We start from the raw sequence: 20,396 nt of genomic DNA on the forward strand, positions 1-20,396 counted from the left end.
CTAGTCCTCCCTGACTAGGGGAGCTTGCAAACACTTCATACAGGGGTGTGTGGCTGCAATGGTCAGTTTCAGTGAATAACTGTGAGCTTGGCCTGAAATTCGCTGCCCACAAACACTCCTGCCAGCGCATCCCGACCACAAAGGCTCTTGGGACAAGACCGCTAAAGGAGTGTGGGATTCCTGAACGAGTCCCAGCAAATATTCCCAGAAACCAGGTGCTGGGATTTGCCCAGGGCCAGGTCAGGTCTGGGTGCATTGTGAGGCGAGGGAAAGGGTGTTTCTAAAGGGCAGACAGCTCTGCCCAACGCTGTATATGCTGTGAGCAGAGGGGAATGTTTGCCTTTTTCATGTCTGCTGAGAGGTATCATTGCTGGCCTGCGGGGTCCCAGGAGATAGCGGCACACACCGTAGGGGGTGGGCGTGTAAGGCAGGGCACGTTTGGCTGGAGTGCAGCTGTAGTAAGCCGTATGCTTGCCAGAGACTGGAGTGAGGCGTGTGTGCCAATCAGAGGGAGGGCAGGAGTCGGGGGTTCTCTCTTTTTCAGAGACAAAGCAGGCAGTGAGCTGGAGAAGGAGTGGAGGTGGGAGAGGAACAGATACATGCCTTTCCTCACCCAGGAGCCAGCTGAGGTTTTGCTGCCTCTCTCTGTGGCTCAGACTCTAGGGTCTAATTGCTCCTAAAACACTGCATCCTGGGTGCGTGTACACAGAGAAAACCTGCATTAACAGCCACTGGCGCTAGGCAATCGGCCACCGAAGCCACAGTATGAGGTGGTCTGACTGCAGGCAGGGTACCTAGCAGCCGCTGAGCCTAATTCCCTCCTCGGACAATGCCTCTCCTTGCCACCTGGGGCCAGAGCCTTACCTGCTCAGCCTCAGTGTCTCTAGCTGTGAAGTGGGGCTAGTTCTCACCCAGGGGCCTAGTGGGGACCACTCAGTAAAGGTCTGTGGAGCACTGTGTGCTGTCGGAGTAGATCTCAGCGGGCACAGTACAGCACCCCCCAGAGGGGACGCTGTTGGGCCGTTATTTAAGATCCGCCCCTGCCGGGTGTCTGAATTTTGCTGGGCTCTCGGGTGGCTGCTTGAGGCAGGTTCTAAGGTGCTGGGCCAAGTTCCACCAGTGCAATCGCGTTAACACCTCTGGTGACCTGCAGGGCAGGAGTTGGCCACCTGGCGTTAGCGATGGCCCTGAACCACCCCCCCCCCGGGCTCCACTCCCTGTGGACTTTGGAGTGTTCAGAATCCAGCCCCATCTCGGTGACACACAGCTACCGCTCACTGCTCTGCCCTTTATAGCCGCAAGGCCCCTCATCCCCTGTGTACACCTGCTGCTCAGGTGTTCCTAAGGTGACGTACCTGTGGATCACAGCCTGGGGCACCGCTGTATAGTGAAGGCATCGGGCTGCCCCAGCCGCGGAGTGAAGCCAGCGGAGCTGTGCTGAACAGACCCCCACCTTCCCCAACCTGTACCAACTGCGTCATGCTCTGTTACCCCTGGGAGAGCGAATGCTGGATTGGCCGACTCATGGCATAAGCAACCCTGCTACGAGACGGCAGTTCGTTTGGTGGTGCATCATGCCAGAGCTCTCTAGGTACCTGGTCGACAAGACGGCAGCTTGGTCCCCAACTCCTCGCTCTTCCACACCCCCTTAGCATCACAGGTGTACGTGCCTGGAAGAGAGCGAAACGTTAGCTGGGAGCATAGACGCACACCTGCATGACCAGCTGCCCTGTTGCCTATGCAGGGTTTGCACATGCAGCAGGTGCATGCGTCGTTGGCTGCGGCTGTGGGTCAGCTACGCATGTTCAGACATGCAGCCGATGGGGTGTTGCCATCAATATATTCGAGGAGCCAGAGTCTATGCTGGGCTTGCGGAGGTGCCCTGAAGGTGGAATTTGACCCTATGTGTTTGTCAGAGGGGAGATGGGTTGTGTGAAAGGCCCCTCCCCTGCCTTCCTCCCCTGAAATGATTTTGCAGGGCATGGAGAAATGACAGACGTTACTCAGACTGCACCATGGGGCATCTGCACGCCGATGTTTATGGGGATTTCCGCTCCCCTACAGCCTTCTCGGAATGCTTGTGGCATGTCACTGTCCGGTGTCCTAGTGCCAAACAAGTGGTGGCCGGAGCCCTGCACTGTCCCAGGGCACTGTGCCCATTATGCTCAGGCCGAAGGCTCTGCTGTGATCTGCTTCTCCCTGCCAGGCTGTTAGTCCCTGATAAAGTAGTGCAGGACAGATGTGCTGGGCTGGGCTGATCCAGGAAGCAACCAGCATGCCAAAGGTTATTGCACACTAGGCCCGGAGGCCGATTGGGTAGCAGCAGGATTATGGACAGGGGGGCTGGGATGTGAGCAAATCCTTCCAATCTCCACCCCTAGCCTGGAGCAGTGGGTCTGTTTTTCTGGATGGGTTTGGGGCAACCTACGAGCCGCATCCCCTGATGCCAAGGCGTGCCCAGAGGGTGGCCGTGAGAACAAATGTGGCTGATGGAGGTTGGCAATGCCACTGTCATCACTATGGAGCGGTAAGAGTATTTAAAGCGGAGCCCTGGCATGCACTGAAATCCAGGGGAGTCAGGCACCTGGTAGCGGGGTGGTTACCCCGCTCCTGGGATAAAAGGAGTGAGAGCAGCTGAGGGAGGCTGACTGAGTAGCTGGCCCCAGGTGTGGCCAGCTCAATCAGGGCACAGCTGGCCCTGATAAGAGGCCTGTGAGCCAGGACAGTCTCACTAAGGACCTGGCTGCCTGGGAGCACCGGGTCCCTTGGGCAGAGCAGTGCTGGGGAAGGGCAAGACTAGCTGGGGAGCTCCAGCCTGGCAACTCCCCAGGCTGAGGCCTTGGTAAAGGCCCAAGGAGGTACTGGGGCTGCAGAGGTGCAGCCCCGGGATAGGCAGAGGCAGCCTGTCCACCCCCCTTGCCAATGAGTGGCCATTACAGACTGCAATCTGCCCCAGAGATAGGGGGCTAGATGAAGACTGGCAGTAGCCACTGAGGCAAGGTGGGTGTAGGGGGGTTGGAGTTCCCCCAAGGGAGGGGAGACCCAGAGTGTGGGGGTACTGTGGGGCAGCCCCCCAAGTTAAGGGGCACTGGGGTCTGGGAGGGATGCGGGCCAGAGGTGGTAGAGACAGCAGGGCTGGTAGCCAAGGGAGAGAAACCGGCCAGCAGGAGGCGCTCAGAGGCTGGAAAGATCTAATTCCCGGATGACCAGCAGGAGGCGCCATGGCGGTGAGTTCCCGCCGTGTGACACACCTACATTCCTTTGAGGATCCGGGCCTCAGTCTCTGCAGACTGCAGCTGCTCGGGTCCGGCTGGAAGCATTGCATGCTGGGACCTGTTGTCGCTGCAGACCACTCCCCGTAAGAGGGGAGAGCAGCGGAGATGTTACCAGGCTATCGATGCTCTGACCGCTGTACCGTGAGGGTATTTCTACACTGCAATCAGAGACCCAAGGCAGGAGCTGTGGCCAGCCCGGGGCAGCCGACTCCGGCTAGGGCTGCGGGGCTATGAAATTGCAGCGTAGATGTTCAGACTCTGACTGGAGTCTGGGCTCTGGGTCCCTCCCTGTGGGGTCTCAGAGCCCAGGAGGCACATGGAAGAAGGGATCCGCGGGTTCCTTTCTAAGGACGCTGCTGAGGAGTGGGGCTGTGTAGGGAGAGGTACCAGAGTGAAGCTGGAGGGAGACCGGGGCCTGCCAAGGCAGGGAATGGCTGCTGGGAGTGAGCAGACTCCAGGCAGGGAAGGCCTGGGAGCTCCCAGCGGGACGCCTGGGAGCACAGCTTTCACAGGGATTGGAGAACTCCATTTGGGGAATTATTTTGTTAGCGTAAGAAATCCAGGCTCAAGGAGGGGTGTGGCTGACCTAGGAGGGGTGTGGCTGAGCTAGAGATAAGTTTGTGTGGGGGGTTCTTAAAGGGCCCTGAAGAAGGGAAACAGAGGCAGAATGCCGCAGGTCCAGCTCTGGCCACGAGCGGGAGCTCAGGAAGCAGCCGACCCTGTGACAATTGTATTGTCTCTCGGTGATTCCAGGGGCCTGACCTGGAGGGGTGCTAGGCGCCTCCAGCTCCCATTGACTTCCTCTGGAGCACTGGCCGCTCAGATCTTCTGAACATCAGGCCCTGTGTCAGATCCATAGGACCAGGAGAGCAGCTAGTCTGACCCTGTAGCGGGGTGGTTACCCGCTCCTGCCCTGGAGGAGGGCTGTGGAAGGGCAAGGTGCCTGGACTGATTGGGAGGAAGCAGGCTCAGCTGGGGCCATGCCCCAATCAGGGCCCAGTTGGCCCTATAAAGGCCTGAGCTCAAGCAGGCAGTCTCCCTCTGTTTGTAGAGGGAGATGGGCCTGGCTGCAGGGAGCTAGACACAGGGTACCTGAGTGGAGCAGGGCTGGGGACAGGCTGGGGAGCTCCAGCCTGGAAAGCCCCAGGCTGCGGCCTAGCAAAAGGCAAATAGGTACTGGGGGTTGCAGAGGGCAGCCCAGAGCTAGGCCAAGGCAGCAGGTCCAAACCCAGCCTTGCCGATGATGAGTGGCTTATACTGCAGTCTGCCCTAGGGAGCGGGGGTAGTTGGTGACTGGCAGTGGCCTTATTCTGAGGCAAGGTGGGGCTAGTGGGTGGGGATTCCCTGGGGAGGGGAGACCCTAAGACTGAGGGGTTACTGCCAGGGGGCAGCACCCAGAGAAAAGGGGCACCGGGGTCCTGGGAGGGACATGGGGCCAGCGGCAAGGCGGATCACTGGCCTGCAGAGGGTGCTCCAAGGCTGGCAGAGCTAATTCCCAACAGAGACCAGCAGGAGGCGCAGCGGGGTGAGTCCCGCACTGTTACAGACCCTCCTGCATATCACAGGCTGTTACATTTCCCCCAGATCGCCTGACACTGAGCCCACTCACTTTAGTTAGGCTAAAGCATTTCAATCCACCGTTGCGAGGAAAAGACTGGTTCTTCAAACTGCCATCCCGGCAAGCGCCCCCGCAGTGGTGTGCGCCAGTGAGGGCTGGTTCACACCCTGCTGCAGCCCTGATTTAACGGAGTCCGTTTGGAAAGCCATTTAGTTCAATTGGTGCAATCCTCTTACATGCACACTCTGGGTTTGGCAGCCGAGTGCTTTCTACTGATTGGCTTCAATGGAGGTGTCAATACCGAGAGGGAAAATTGCTTTTGTGGTGAGCCAGCCACTCCCAGTCCCTATTCAAGCCCCAATTGGTGGTGGTAAGTTTGCAAATGAATTGTAGCTCATCAGTTTCTCTTTGAAGTCTGTTTTTTGGAGTTGTTGTTGAAGGATGGCTACTTTTAAATCTGTTATTGAATGTCCTAGGGAGATTTTTCCCTGCAATTTTCCCTCTCTTGATATTGATACCTCCATCAATTATTGGGAGTGGATCACATCCAACCTCATTGAATTGGCCCTGTCAACACTGGTTCTTCACTTGTAAGGTAACTCCCTTCTCTTCATGTGCCAGTATATTTATGCCTCTCTCTGTAATTTTCACTCCATGCATCTGAAGAAGTGGGGTTTTTTACCCACAAAAGCTTATGCCCAATCTATGTAATAGATACACTTAGATTAGATTATTTGCACAATGCTCTGCAGATACGTGCTTATTATTAGCACTAGCCTCGTGCACATCGACTAGCCCAGCAATGAGCATGCCGCCCGCTCTCCCTGTTCAGAGCCCCGCCCCCGCTTGAGTGGCCACAGCCCCTTCCCCAGCGGCGGATGGTCTCACCAGTGATATTTGGGGCTATCTGATAGTAGGGTCGCTGGCAGGAGTACCGGATCCCTGAGCGGTACGTGGTGAGATTGTTCCTCGTGGCGAAGGTGACGGACCCATGTTCCAGCTCCACTGGTGCTTTGCAGTCAGCAACTAAAAGTCCACAAGGAAAGGAGATTTTAGTAGTCTACATACATATCCCGCCGTAGCAGGCTCTGCCCACTGCCTCTGTTGGGTATTGCTGCATGGCTTGCCCCAGGGGAGCTCGAAAGGGGGTTGTATGTCAGCTGGCCTGCCAGCCCTCCCAGAGCTAGGCCGGCAGCAGGTGGGGATGTGTGCGCGAGTGAGATAGTTTTAACCCTTCGGGCACTGAGGAGGGGTATATCTGTCTTTAGTTCCTCGTCTTTCCCTTTCCTTCCAACAGGCCCTCTCAGCCCTTTCCCATTGGAATCGCTCCCATTGAAGACCTGGCCCTGTTGAAGTCAGTGGGAATTTTGGCATTGATTTCAACAGGCCATGATTTCACGATTTAGCCTCGCCACACAACATCTTGCAATATGCCCCCTACCAACCCTTCCCTCTGTGAGTTTGCCCACTCCATCCCTACGCAGGGCAATGGTTTTCTGTGATGAACCGTAACTCCAGTCAGTCTGTGTGCAGATATGACTCTGTCTAAGTCCAGGTCACTGATGCAATGAACTAGCCAGTGTGTACGTGCACCCTTGTGTTGCACTGGATTGCTCAACTGTGTGTCATAGGCATTATACTGCTAATAGCTAAGGGAGATTCTCTTTTGGCTCCAGTGGTAGGGCCTGGCCTTTGGGATGAGGAGACTCTGAGTTCTAGCCCTGCTATTACTGTCAAAGTCTGAGCTACTGTGGTGTGTATTGTAGTGTTAACTGAAATCACTAGGCAGCTATGGATTTGTTACCATAAAATCCCTATATATTCCTGGTTAGGGAATGAATACTGCACAGGTGAGTAGGAGCTAACCGGTCAGACATGCGTGTCAAAGGGGTTCTGATGGCATCACGGGAACTCTGCGAATGAACTGCGAAGAGTTCATGCCATTGCTGGACTGAGTACTGCATGTGGCGCTCGGTACCTGGGCTGTGGTTGGATTCTCAAAAGATCTGACCATGTTCAGAGCTTGTAGACACTCAGTTATGACACTTTGCCTTGCTTCCTGATGAGTATTCATTCCCATCAGAGCCTGGGAAAGGCAGGCATTGGTGTAATCATGACCAGCCGGGCCCAGACAAGGGGGGATCCCATACTAAACACGTCAGTAGCTTTATCTGGCTGCACAGTTGCTGGTGGACGAATACCTAGAATTGTCAGGCAGCAAATTAATCACTAGAAGGAGCAATGCAGGCCCAGGAACATAACCAGCACAGGAGCAAACTAATGAGATAAACCCAGGGGCAGGAGGATGTTCAAAGGGCAGGCCCTGCTCATACGAACCCCTAGTTTCATAAAGCCTATGAAAAAGGCCACTTGATCTTTAAAGATCCTATGGCAACTTGGTGCAGTAAGCAGGATGTCCTCTGAATTCTGATCCTCTCAATGGGCTGCTACTGATTGTGACACCTTAGCCCGCACTATGCTCGGCACTGTACAAACACAGGGTGAGAGATGCTGCCTGCCCCGATGAGCTTACGCGCTGACTAGAAGACGGACAGACACAGGGTGGGAGGCGACCAGAGGCAGGAAACGCCCGGTACAATGTCATTCAGTAAGTCAGGTCAGAGATGGGAAGAGAACCCACATGTCCCGGATCCCAGCCCATTGCCTCGCATTGCGGCTTGGATTCGTGCTTTTGCTTAAACGTGGGCTTTTGTTGTACCTCATCCCCCACTTTGTCTAGAACTCAGCCCTGCAAGCGCTGCCAGAAACCAACAGAACGACTCCCCTAGCAAGCACCACGCCAGCTAGGAAGTGTTTGAAGGATCAGAGACTTAGGTTTTGTCTCCGCTGTTACCACCCTGAAGTTATGAGCTAGCTTAGTGTCAGTGAGAGCGACCACGCTGCAGAATAATACCGGGGCGACACAGCGCGATTGGGTCAGCCGCTGATGAGTTGTTAACACCAGCAGGAGTCCCATGCCCACTGCATTAGTAGCTGGGGCAGCAGTAAGACTTGAGCTTCCACCATGCCTGAAACATGTCAGTTTAAAGCCCCACTGAACTTAAGCCGAGATTTGTGTGCGTGGATGGGAGTCAGGGTAGCGGCAACACTCAAGTTATACTTCGAGCTAACATGCTGGTTAAGACAAGCTCTGCGAATTCTACAACTTGAGAAGGGGGGAGGGATAGCTCAGTGGGTTGAGCATTGGCCTGCTAAACCCAGGGTTGTGAGGTCAGTCCTTGAGGGAGCCATTTAGGGAACTGGAGTAAAAATCTGTCTGGGGATTGGTCCTGCTTTGAGCAGGGGGTTGGACTACATGACCTCCTGAGGGCCCTTCCAACCCTGATATTCTATAGCAAGACTGCCCATTCTGCTGGACAAGGACATCATATTTGTCTCTGAGCTGCATAGCACATTGTTAGCGCTCTATACATAATAATCCGCCAAGGGGCCACATTTTTGATGTCTGAGTCGCGCAACTGGCGTTCTAGGAAAAAAATGGATCTTCACAGTAAAACCAGACACACCCCGCATCACTTCCAAACTTCCTCCCCTGCCGTTTTATTTTCTTGCCTCTTCCTGGCTGGGGCTTTGTCACGTTTTAAAGTGGCAACACGTTTGGGTTGGAAAGGGAGGCTGTTGTCATGACTCTGGGGCTAATCAACATCTGTGGTGACCTGTTGACCATGAGCAGGAACGCCGGGGTGTTCTAGGAAAGCCCAGGGGAAACGTATGCTGTTGTTGTTAATTATTATTGTTTGTATTACGGTATCACCTAGGAACCCTAGTCATGAACCGGGGCCGCATTGTACTAGGCACTGTACACACACAGAGAACCGCCTGTAGTTACTAAGCTGCACAGAACAGAATGTTCATAGACTACAGTCAAACTGGCTATGAGAACCGTGGTGAGGTCTCTAAGATCAGCGCTCTCTTACCTGGTAAGCTTGGGTACCTGCCTGGGGGAGCTGAGGGCCCAGGCAGAGATGGGCACTGGCTCGGTCTGCCACACGATTGGTTTTCAGTAGAGGCTCTGAGTTACAGGTGAGCAATGAGCCTCTTGGAAAAGAATCACCAAACAAAGAGGGGTAGGGTGGTGTTGTCCGAACAACTCTCTCCAGACAGACACACTCTGCCTTCTTTCTCCGCTCTGCCTTTGCTTGTGGCACTCCTGGATGTCAAAGCCATCTGGGCTGAGACTACAGATTATGCCCTTTATGACCAGAAAGCCCTAACCCTAACCCTTTACCATCAGGAGTTAGAAGGGACCCAGACAGCCCTGGCTATTCAGGTGTCTGTATGCAGCAGTATTCTGGCGTTACCAGCGTGTATCAATCAATGCCCCCCACAAGATATTACCACTGGGGATGACAGTAATGCTGTCACACCATTCCCAGGGCCTCTGCCTTCAACTGCCGGTACTTTCGGGCCTGTGCACACTCAGTTGCACCAGTCGCTGAGCCTCTGCTTCAAAACACTGCGCAAGAGTTGAGTGGCACCTGAGCAGACTTGGTTATGAGTCGTTGAGGGTGGGTTTGCAGTAGGAGAAAGACTGTGGTCTCTTGAGATGGACAGCAAAAGGGGAGGGTCAGGAATGGAGAGACAGTGGTTATCCAGAGATGGCAGCTTCTTCTGCACCATCATCGTGATCTTCCTCCTCCTTTCAGTCTCATGCTGCCCGCTGTGGGGAAAAGGCCTCCAGTTAGCAAGGTCTTCAAGCTGCCAGAGACGTGCCGGGTCACAGGCCTTCCTCATGAACGACGAGTGGTGCGGAGTGGTGCTGGCAGCAATGGCCCGAGGATGTGGCCTTCTCAGGGTGTTGAAATCTGCAGAATCTAGAGCCGGGATCTAGTTCTCCTCTGCTCACCCCTCACAATGTCTGCTCCCAACCCCTGCTGCTACTGGAGGAGACAGTCGGTACAACCTGTGACCCAGTGGCCATTTGTACCCTTCATAAGAATGACCTAACCTGATTCCTGTCCCTCCAGGGTGCCTGTGTTATGAAGAGAATTTGCATTGGATTATGGATGGAAAATGTTGTGCCTTGTGACTTGTACACGCAGGGTTTGCCTCAGGCCTGTCTTTGCAGGGAGGTGGTGTTCGGGTGGCATGGGGTAAAGTGAAACTCCAGCGAAGACCCCTTTTCACTGGCCTGGCACTACCCCGTTGGGGAGCTCTCTGAGGCGTTACAATAATGCTGATTCCAGGCCTTAAATATTACTGAGGTTTGTGTCACAGTGTAGGCCCCAGGAACCTAAGAACAACCATGCTGGTCACACCAATAGTCCAGCTAGCCCAGTATCCTGGCTTACGACAGTGTCCAGTGCTAGGTGCTTCAGAGGGAATGAGCAGAACAGAGCAATTTATTGAGTGATCCATCCCCGGCCGTCCAATCCCACCTTCTGGCAGTTAGAGGTTTAGGGACACTCAGAGCATAAGGTTGCATCCCTGACTATCTTGACTAATAGCCATTAATGGACCTATCCTCTGTGAGCTTTTTCCATTCTTTTTTGAACCCACTAATACTTCTGGCCACAACATCCCCTGGCAATGAGTTCCACAGATCGATGGGCGTTGTGTGAAGGATACTTCCTTATGCTTGTTTTAAACCTGCTGCCTATTAATTTCATTGGGTGACCCCTGGTTCTTATGTTATGAGAAGGGGTAAATAACACTTTTTCTCCACACCAGTCTTGCTTTTATAGACCTCTATCATATCCCTGTTAGTTGTCTCTTTTCTAAGCTAAACAGTCCCAGTCTTTTTAATCTCTCCTCTTATGGAAGCTGTTCCAGACCCCTAATCATTTGTGTTGCCCTTCATTGTACTTTTTCTAATTCTACTATATCTCTTTTGCGATGGGGTTGACCAGAACTGCATGCAGTATTCAAGGTGTGGACGTTCCATGCATTTATACAGTAGCATTATGATATTTTCTGTCGTATTATTGATCTTTCCTAATGGTTCCTAACATTCTTTCAGCAACCTAGCAGATGCAGAGTCCTGGGAACAGAGCAAAGGGGATGGGGCCATAGCAGGTATGTCCAGAAGTCTGGGGCTCTCACAGGAAGATAGATTTGACCTGGACATTGAATTTGGCCTGGGGTGAAGGTAGTTATGAATTCTGTAGCTTTCCTTCCATGGGGGTCTACTGCTGCCGGTCCCCACGGCAGGAAAGTGAAGACAGATCTGCTGGTCCTCCCATGTGGGGCAGATGAAGGGAAGCTCTCAAGAGCCCATCTTCATCCACTCTCCCCCCTCAGTCCCGCTGCGGCGTATCATTTCCCCTGTCCGTGCCCGTCACTACCACCTAGCCCTTCTCCCCCCTTTTGCCCCCGCCCCCGCTCCTTTCCCTGGCTTGTTCTATTTTCTTCCCCCTTTCTGTCCCCAATAGCATGGTTCCAGCCCTTGCCCCAATTCCTTCTAGCCAGTGCTCTCTGGCCCTGGAGGTCTCTGCTAGATCTGGGATGGGTGGCAAGGAGATGGAACCCTCCGCACGGAACCATGAAGAATCCAGTCGTGTCAGGGCTTTGGGCTGGCAAAAGCAGGTTAAAGAGACTTGTGATCACAGACAGCTTCCCCGTGGATCTATCTTGTAAGCACCTTTTAGTCCCAAAGAGCTGGGGGCAGGGGGTTGAAATGCACTGGAACATGCTGACCTAGGCTGGCTTTTTTTGCCTCATGCTATTTAGCTAGAGTAGGGTGACCAGCCAGCAAGTGTGAAAAATCGGGATGGGGGGTAATAGGAGCCTATATAAGAAAAAGACCCAAATATCGGGACAGTCCCTATAAAATCGGGACATCTGGTCACCCTCAGCTAGAGGGAGGAACGTTTCTTATTCATTACACTGAAACAGATTCCCAGATTTACCCAGAGAGCAAAGAGTTAAATGAAACCAAGCCAACAAAACAAGCACAGACAAAGCCGCCAAGCTGTGCAGAACGACTTTCATTGCGGTGGGGAGCGGGGCTGGGATGGAGTGGGAGGAGCGGGCGTGTCCATGGAGAGCACCAGGATGCGAGCTCCCTGGCGTGTGTTATGTCTCCCAGCAGCCTAGAGGGTTGTTTGGTTTTTTCCCGGCGGGGGCTTGAGCGTTTGAATTCGTTTCAGTTTTGTTTTTTCTTTCCCTTTCCGGAGTTAAGTGCGTGCCGGGCAGGAAGGGGTTAAGAGCACAGCCCTGTACGTACAGCAGCGATGGATCCCATTGTGTCCCATACAGATCAGGAAGGGTGACGGGGGTGGGGATACCCCGCTGGAGCCCTAGTGACTCCCTGACACGTCTAAGAGACACTCTGGCCACTCTAAGGGGTGTGGCTTGATGGCACCCGGGCTCATGCCGTCGCTTGGTCCGACTCCGCTCCTCTCTCTGGCCTGGGGTCGGTTGTTTCTGCAGCTGCACCGAAAGCAGAGGAGAACGGGGGAAAGAAGAAAGCAGAGAGAGAGAAAGCAGAATCAGTGGACGAGCAGAGAAAGTTCATGCAGGAAAAACAGCCCAATAACACCAGAAATCGTTAACGCTCCGCGGTATCAATTCAGCAAGCGTGACAGGCAGCTTGGGTTGCACACACCGACTGCTGTGCTCTGGAGTTTGTGCACAGGGATCCATCTCTATTAAAAATCTATAGGCACTACAGTGCAATGGAATCTGCTTAAAGGGAAACCTCTCTTAGAGGAGTAAAAGTCCTCTGTGGCTTCTATGGGCTTCCTCATTTCACACATCCTCCTTGGCCTCACTGTGCTAAATTCCCCAGTGGGATGCAGCCCACGCCAGCTTGGCCGGCTCCTGTTCCAATGAAACTTTCCGCATTGGGCCCAAGTCAGCTCCCCCATCAGTGTTTATCAGCGCTCGGTCCAAAATCTATGTATTTACGGCCAAATGTTTTGGGGCGAAAGTTTCATTTTTGTGCAACTTTTTCATCGATTATTTCTTTGGAGGGATTTTAATTGACAACAGTTTCCCCCCCTCCATTTTTTTTTTACAACCAAAACTGACAGTTTTGGGGGTTTCAATTTTTCAACGAAACCTTGAAAAGATTTTGATGACAATTTCTCTTTGGTCCAAAAGCTGGGGGAAAAACGTTTGTGAGGAAAAACTTCCAGCCAGTTCTAGTTTTTATTCAGTCTCCGCCCAAGCAGAGCTCCCAATGAAATCAGTGGGAGACTGGTATAGTAATAGGGGAATTGGGAACTCAAGGTTTGATTGAATTAGGGGCATTCCTTTGTATTTTACAGTAATAATTGCTCCACCCGCTTCAAAGACAATAGTGTAAGATATGATCATGTTTAGCAATTCTAGCAGTGTCACGCTTTCCATCTTCAGTGAGATTTGCAAACCAAAATGTACCCTTACAAACACCACCGTGCAGCGGGTTCTGCAGATGCCTGTAGTATTATTATTTTCAAATAAAGATCCCGCCCGCAATGATATTTGCGAGGAGAAGATTGTGGATCAGGAAAACTCCAACCAGCTACGTTTCTGGGTCCTCAGAGCTGTTCCCAAGTGTCACCAATACAAGAGAGGAACAAAAGCCAAAATGTGCCTCTATGGCTCAAAGCAACTGCATGGATTAGCAAGAGAGTAGACTCATAGGAGCCTATCCTGGATATAAATGGGTGTGTGGAGAGAGAGTAGATGGGGGAGAGGCAATGTTTCCTCACAGCTACAGAAGGGTCCAAGCCACAGGATTTGGATCCATTATTCCACACAGGGGTTTGGATTGATCAGCCGAATGGGTCCCAAGACTCCAAAGATTGAATCGGGATCCAGGTCCGAGCTCCACCAAAGATCAAAGGCTGGGAGTGAGCTTCCTGGGCTTGTATGGGATCAGAAGCGGAAATCCCAGCATGCCCAGCCAAGCCACAAGCTGGATGGACTGGAAACCTTAGGATGGGGTCTGTGCCTGTGACATTGTAACTGTGATTTTGAAGCCCAAAAGCTCAGGTCAACCTCCAAAATGCAGGGGCCTTCTTCGAGCTGTGCTACTTCCCAGAGCCTTCTGAAGCTCCTCCATCCATAACCAACAAAACCTACCTTGGTCCTCTGGTCAGCCACCAGAGTGTTTCTTCACACAACGCACAGTCAACCTGTGGAACTCTTTGCCAGAGGATGTTGTGAAGGCCAAGACTATAACAGGGTTCAAAAAAGAACTAGATAAATTCATGGAGGATACGTCCATCAATGGCTATTAGCCAGGATGGGCAGGGATGGTGTCTCCCAGCTTCTGGCAAACAGAGGCTAGAATGGGCAACAGGGGATGGATCACTTGATGATTCCCTGTTCTGTTCATTCCCTCTGGGGCACCTGGTATTGGCCACTGTCGGAAGACGGGATACTGGGCTAGATGGACCTTTGGTCTGACCAAGTGTGGCTGTTCTTATGTTCTCTCCTCAAGTGTGTGCTTGGTTGCTAGATGGGTGATAGGGGCTAAGGGTCAAGGTTCAAAGAGTCCCACAAGGGTTTCAGGCCAGGCTGTCATTGCTCTCAGTGTGAGTAGAACATTTTGCAGTGGCTGGAAACGTAACCCCCTTTTACTGAACTCGAGACTTCCTGTATGGTGATTGCCAAGCGAGGGAGACCGGCTGACTTCCCCCAGCCTTCCCTCTTCTCTGCTCTGGAATAGGTGGCAGCAAGTTCAATATATCGGAGCATAAAGGAAACTGTCAGTGTTTGGGGATTGGTACTTCTTTCGCGTAGAGGAGTTAAACTGGACGGTTCTGAACGTACTGCTCTGGAGGCCAAAGCCCTCCTCCATTCGTCACAGATCAGCTCCAGCTTGGTGCGTTCTTCCCCAACACTGCCCCATGTGCCTCCACCCTGACCAGGCCGGGGCTGTGTGACGGGCTGTGCAAACCCTGCACCAGCCAGGAAGGGATGGTGGAGCGGTTCTGGGCTCACCGAGCCCTGCCCGGCCCGTCAGGAGTGCTGTGAGAGCTCAGCAGGAGGCTGCTCTGGGATGAGGACAGACCTGACGTCTCCAGCTCCCAGGGAGAGGCCTCACGGAAGGCAGGGACTGCTCCCATGACCACAGACTGTCCAGGCCCCCTGAGAGGAGGGCCAGGCTATAAACAAGACCCTTTCCGGTGGCTGAGCAGAGGACATTGAGCCGGACTGTGGCTTGCCCAAGACTGCCTGAAGGAAGAGAGGCTAGGGGCTCGTCTGGGACTCGTTTGTTTAATTTTCTCTCTGCCTTTAACCTCGGTGGGGGTGAACTCCAGGGGAGCTCAGCTGGAGGGCTGGGTTTCCGTCTTTGGGCCGGTGATGTTAACATCCACAACCTGGATGATGAGAGCCCAAGTAAGGACGTGACCCAAATGGGGGCTGCAGGGGGACCAGGCCCCTGACAGACCACCTAGAGGGGACAGAGGGGAGTTCAGACTCCAAGCTGACACTGCCAACATTTGGGTGCCAGCTAATGCTAATTGGGATGGTGTTTTTCATAACGCACACAAGTCCTCTGCTAGGAACTGGGTGGACCAGTGGCGTGCCGTCTGCGTGTGCAACGCATGCATTGCATGCCCCAGGACAGGCGGTGCAATTCCATCCGGCCCCCGAGTGCGCACAGAGGATGCCATTTTCTAGAAGAAAACGGCGTTCTCCGCACAGCATGACCTCGCAAGTGCCGTATGTGCAAGGTCGTACTGCATAGAGGACACCATTTTGTACGCAAGTGTAGAACTGCACGCCTGCCTACATGCCCCTGAGGTGGACTCTGCCAGTTCATTTAACACTGGCCACTGTCAGATGATAATGCCTTTCGGTTACTTCTGACCTGGGCTGGATCGGCACCGATGACCTTGAGGTCAAAGGCTCCTTACCCTGGCACTAGCTTTTTAATCTTGAACATTTCACTCAGCTGATCATTTGGAGGAACATTACCTTTCCTTTTTAGCTTCACCTGCAGCCCAAGAGTGAGCCTGGACTGCCAACCTGGTACCACCCAGTGTCCTAAAACCCTGGGATGCAGCTATTCCTGTTCTGTAAGAGCCACCTGTGGATGGCATGAGAGTAGGGACATGTGGGTTTAAGCAATCTATACGTTCCCTGACATGGAAACCAGGAAGCTAGTTCAAAAGGCAGACATTAGTGAGGAGAGCCATAGCTGTGCATGCTGGAGAAAAGCCAGTGGTTGCAGGAAAAAAATAATTGTGATGTAGGGTGTAAATAGTGCATTTCATTAGCTTGATTTCAGAGATGGGGAAACTGGGTCAGAAGACATAAGAAGTGATCTGAGGCCTGGTCTACACTACAAAGTTAGGTTGACATAAGTCGCCTTGCATGGACCTATTTGTGCAAGTGTCTACACTCAAATTTGTCTCTGGCTGACATAAGCGCCCCACTATGGTGATGAAGTAAAACTACTTCCTTGAATTGTGCGAACCTCAGCTTGGTGAGCCCCTTACCAGCTCTTCCCTGTGTGCAAGCAGTCAGGTACGCACGTGCACAAGCGGTATACTAACGTTGGCAGCTGTCCACCGACGCAACTTGTGTCGATCAAAGTCTGTAGCGTAGGCATGGTGTGAGTCTTCACGCATTCTTTCAAATGGAACTTTTTTTTTTTTTTTGAGGTTTGCAAAAATATTTGGCCAACGTTTCTAATTCGTTTGATTTGTCTCTGCATTGCCTAGTTCTGGGTAGAGCTAGAACCACACCAAAGCTGTGGTTTTGAACACCCCCCCGAACTGGCAAGAAATTCAGATCTATATTCAGATTTTACAAATGGCCCTTATGTCTATAATGGGCGGAGTAACCACATCCATCCACCCAGCTCCAGACATCTCCCAGACTTGGGCAAGTCCAGATTCACACCAGAACTCGGCTCCCCGCAGCTGTGAGTAGAAGCGAAGGAGCGGAACGATCACAACAAAGATTGTTCTGGTGAGATCTCCACCCAGATTTTGTGGATGAAAGAAGTTCTGAGAAGGTCTTAAGTGGCACCTGAACCTTTCCATATCCCCCCACCCATTGCTAGTAGCTTTCGGGCTTGATCCAGCTCCCAGAAAAGTTAACTGGAGCCTTCCCACAGATGTCAACAGGCACTGGATGTCTGGCTGAAGATTTACTCAGATGTGCCAGGCTATGGCTTGCTTGGCCGTCTGAGATGTGAGAAGCTCAAACAGCTTGGAAATCCAATTGCATTAGTAAGTCACTCAAGAGAAAAAATAAAACACCCAACCTGTGGCATTGGGCACAAACTCTGTTCCGTTTAGGAGAAAAAGCCAACCTGGATTTCAGAGGTATAATTAATAGCCACCCTGGCTGGTGAGGTACTTCTGAGCAGCGGATTGCACTCTGTGAGCCTGGCACGGTAGCTCCATTTAGCGTTCAGTGGTTGCACAAGATGAGGGGGGTAGGGGGGCGGGTTTCTTACTTTTGCAGATGGGGATCTTGTTGCTCCATGTTCCATCCTTCAGACACTCGATCTGGAAGGAGTCGCTCTCCATGTTATCCTGGGCGGAAGGGACAAGCGAAAACCATTATCCACGCAGCCAAAGGACCTTCCCCTCCCACTGCAAAGACTCATCTTCCCAATGCCTGACCGGGCCAGCTATCCACCTTAAAGAGATGCTGCTCGCTGGACAAGCCAGTAACAAAGAGAGTTTCCTCTTCATTAAGAACCCCTCAGTTTACTGAGTTTGAAAGAAAATTAGAAAAGAAATGTTTTTTTTTTTCTTTTCAAATATGATGGCAGTGGGCGCAGTATTAGAACCTAGATAGGAGGATGGAGCAACCTATCATAGGGTATTAGTGTACGGGGATGTAGGAGTGATGCTAGAGACAGATTATATAAGGAGAGAGAGAGAGAGAGAGAGATCATTTTATGAAGCCCCAGGGATGGGGTAGGTCGAGCTGAGGACAGCTCAGTACTGATTCAGAGGTAAGGGTTCCACCCACTGATTCATCAGCATTTCCCTCAGTTACCAGCTGCTCCGTGGAGGTCACCTACCAAAGGACCAGCCCTGCTTGGCTTGGGAGGGCGTAGCGGGGCATCACAGACAGCGGCACACCAGGTGCCTCCGTCTCTTGGGAAGATGCCAAGCCTCGCGTCGGGCTTATTTGTAGGTAGTTCGTTAGCTGGCGTGGGCGAGAGGTTTAGCTGGTGGTTGGGGGACGTGCTGTATTCTCTCTCGTCCCACTTCTTTAGTGGCGAGTTTGTGGCTATAAGTGTATTGGGCCCTTGTGGATAGTTCTTGCTCTGGGAGAGTTTGACGAGCTTTTGTTTAATTAATTTCTCCCTTCCGAGCACTGTCCGAGGAAAGGAAATGAGATAATGGAAGAGCCCGGTTGCCTTGAAATGAAGGGAACCTCTTAGTGAAGGAGAGCCAAATTCTTGGCTTCAGTAGAGTCAGACGAGCAGAGAAGCTGGCCCAGTTAGGACAATGAGGCGGCTTGCTCATGTATCGCTGGGGCCTTGCAGGGCGCACCTGCAGCCTCCTGTGGCAACGACGCCCATTCCGGGATCGTTTCAGAGCGTTTAGGGACCATCCGATCATCTAGCCTGACCTCCTGTGCCCGGGTTTTGGCTCATTACCATAGAACACTGTAGGCGTCCTTAAATAAGGACCTGCCTTTGGCTTGAACGCCAGACACGTGGAGCACCCCCCAGTGGCCCCAGGTTTCCTCTGGTGTAAGAGAGAAGAGAACCTGGCCCACTGCCCCAAACTCTCAGATCAAAGCCAGTGGCTCTTGTACCTTTAGCACGTTGTAGCCGGTGTTGCAGCTGACGACCACCTGGTCCTTAAAAGTGTACTTGGCCTGCGAGGGCTCGATTTTCCCGTTGATTGGCGGCTGCACCAGTGGGCACGGGTTCCCTTCGAGGGGGTAGGGGAGAAACAAAGAAAGACCACGCTGACTGACTGGCGAGAGTGTGCGAGGGGGGAGCCCCAACCTATGGAGGCTGCTCTGAAATTCCAGGACCCACAGCTGTTTATTAGGATAATAGTACCCAGCAATTCTCACTGGGCCAGACCTGCAGGCAGAGGGGCGTGTTACGGGGGGCACAGATATTGTTGCTTCCTAGCGGGTTGCCTTTGGAATCCCCCCCGAGCTATCTTGCCCGCTCCCTGGCTATTTTCTAATGTTTTGGATGAGATGAGGACCGATGACTGCAGACTTAGCATAGTCCTCCTGTTCCTCCCAGTGGCCCAATGCTCGGCACTGCTGCTGTTAGTCAGGTACATCCAGGTGGTTTCCAAGTGGCAAAAAGATTTGTTGGCGGGGCCAGTCGGTCAGTGAGGTCGTCCCTGCAGCTAAGCTAATGCCCGGGGTGAGCTGCCTGCTGTGCTGAACCTGCCATGTGATTGGCACCCCATGTACCAGGCTGGGACTGAACCATCCAGCTGGTAGGTCAGGGCAAGCCGCTGGGGGGAGCAAGGACCCCAGCTGTTGGCTCGCCCGCGGGTGGGGCGGTGTGACACATGCACTGATTAGGACGGGGTCAGTGACCTCTCCTGGGCAGCACCATGCAGAGGAGGAGGATTAGGGTGGGGGGTGAGATGCCAGCAGCAGCAACTGACCCTGGGAACCTCTGCATCCAAAAGCATAAGTCTGTCCTAAGCTCAGACCACTACCTAGTTGTATTAGCCCAGGCTGCCGCCACCTGTTTCTGCGGGCCCGCCACCACTAGAGGGGGCCAGAGAGCTGCGCTGAATGTGGGCGGGTTACACCCTACAGGCTCCTGCGTGCCAGTCTGGACTGCGCTGCCGGGCAGGCTGCACACAGACTTCAAACCGTTCCCCAGGCCTGGCTCAAGACAGCTGTGGCAATGGCACAGAGCGACATTACTGAGGGAGGGTGCACCATGAAATTCAAAAGGGAGCCCATTTAGCGTGCAGGGTTAACCTATGGAACTCACTGCTGCAGGATGTTAGTGAGGTCAATAAAGAGCTTGGTAAAGTCCAGAAAAGAGGGGTTGATGCTTGTCTGATTGGCGGTAGCCTGTGCAGTGACACTGGCTAGTGAGGATCATGGGAGATCCCTGTCCCCATGTTTGAGGACACAGCCGCGCTCAGGGAGAAGTCCCCGTCCAAAGGACAGGATGGCTCAGTTAAATTCATTATGCAAGATCTATCCCATCCCCTGCCTGAAGTCTCTGGCCTTGGCCATTGTCAGAGACAGGATTCGGGACCAAGTGGAGCCTTGGTCTCCATCCGCAGGGTCCAGCCCCCCATGCGCGGTGCAGGGAAGAAGCCAGAGCAGTTACCGATTGCCGTGTAGGATAACTTCCACCCTCGGTTCTCTCCTGAGCTGTCGCTGTGGAACAGGATCTGAACGCTGTTGCTTTGGGTTTCTAGACGTCCTGGGGATTTTTCCCCACAGAAAGGGCCGAACTCCTTCCGACCGGCTTTAATCTGCCAGGAGCAACAAGAGGAGCTAATGCAGAGAGTTCGGCTCCTCACTACGCCCGGGGGCTGGCGCGTGGGTCTCGCTACGCCCGGGGGCTGGCGCGTGGGTCTCGCTACGCCCGGGGGCTGGCGCGTGGGTCTCGCTACGCCCGGGGGCTGGCGCGTGGGTCTCACTACGCCCGGGGGCTGGCGCGGGGGTCTCACTACACCTGGGGGCTGGCG

At 53.2% G+C, this 20,396-nt stretch overlaps 1 protein-coding gene across 2 annotated transcripts in view; it reads right to left on the reverse strand.

Annotated features, from left to right (window-relative positions):
• MASP1 (mannan binding lectin serine peptidase 1) overlaps window positions 1–20,396 on the reverse strand; it is a 51,161-nt gene that overhangs the window by 9,171 nt on the left and 21,594 nt on the right. For both annotated transcript variants that reach the window (XM_026650135.2, XM_024202392.3), the window contains exons 6-10: window positions 20,033–20,180; window positions 18,523–18,641; window positions 17,201–17,279; window positions 5,722–5,859; window positions 1,596–1,670 (exon numbers count right to left, since the gene is read on the reverse strand). In XM_026650135.2, the coding sequence (XP_026505920.1) occupies window positions 1,596–1,670; window positions 5,722–5,859; window positions 17,201–17,279; window positions 18,523–18,641; window positions 20,033–20,180 (559 nt within the window). The remainder of the gene's footprint in view (window positions 1–1,595; window positions 1,671–5,721; window positions 5,860–17,200; window positions 17,280–18,522; window positions 18,642–20,032; window positions 20,181–20,396) is intronic.

Source organism: Terrapene carolina, unplaced genomic scaffold (assembly GCF_002925995.2).
Source record: "Terrapene carolina triunguis isolate 2854851 unplaced genomic scaffold, T_m_triunguis-2.0 Scaffold88, whole genome shotgun sequence".
NCBI lineage: Eukaryota > Metazoa > Chordata > Testudines > Emydidae > Terrapene > Terrapene triunguis.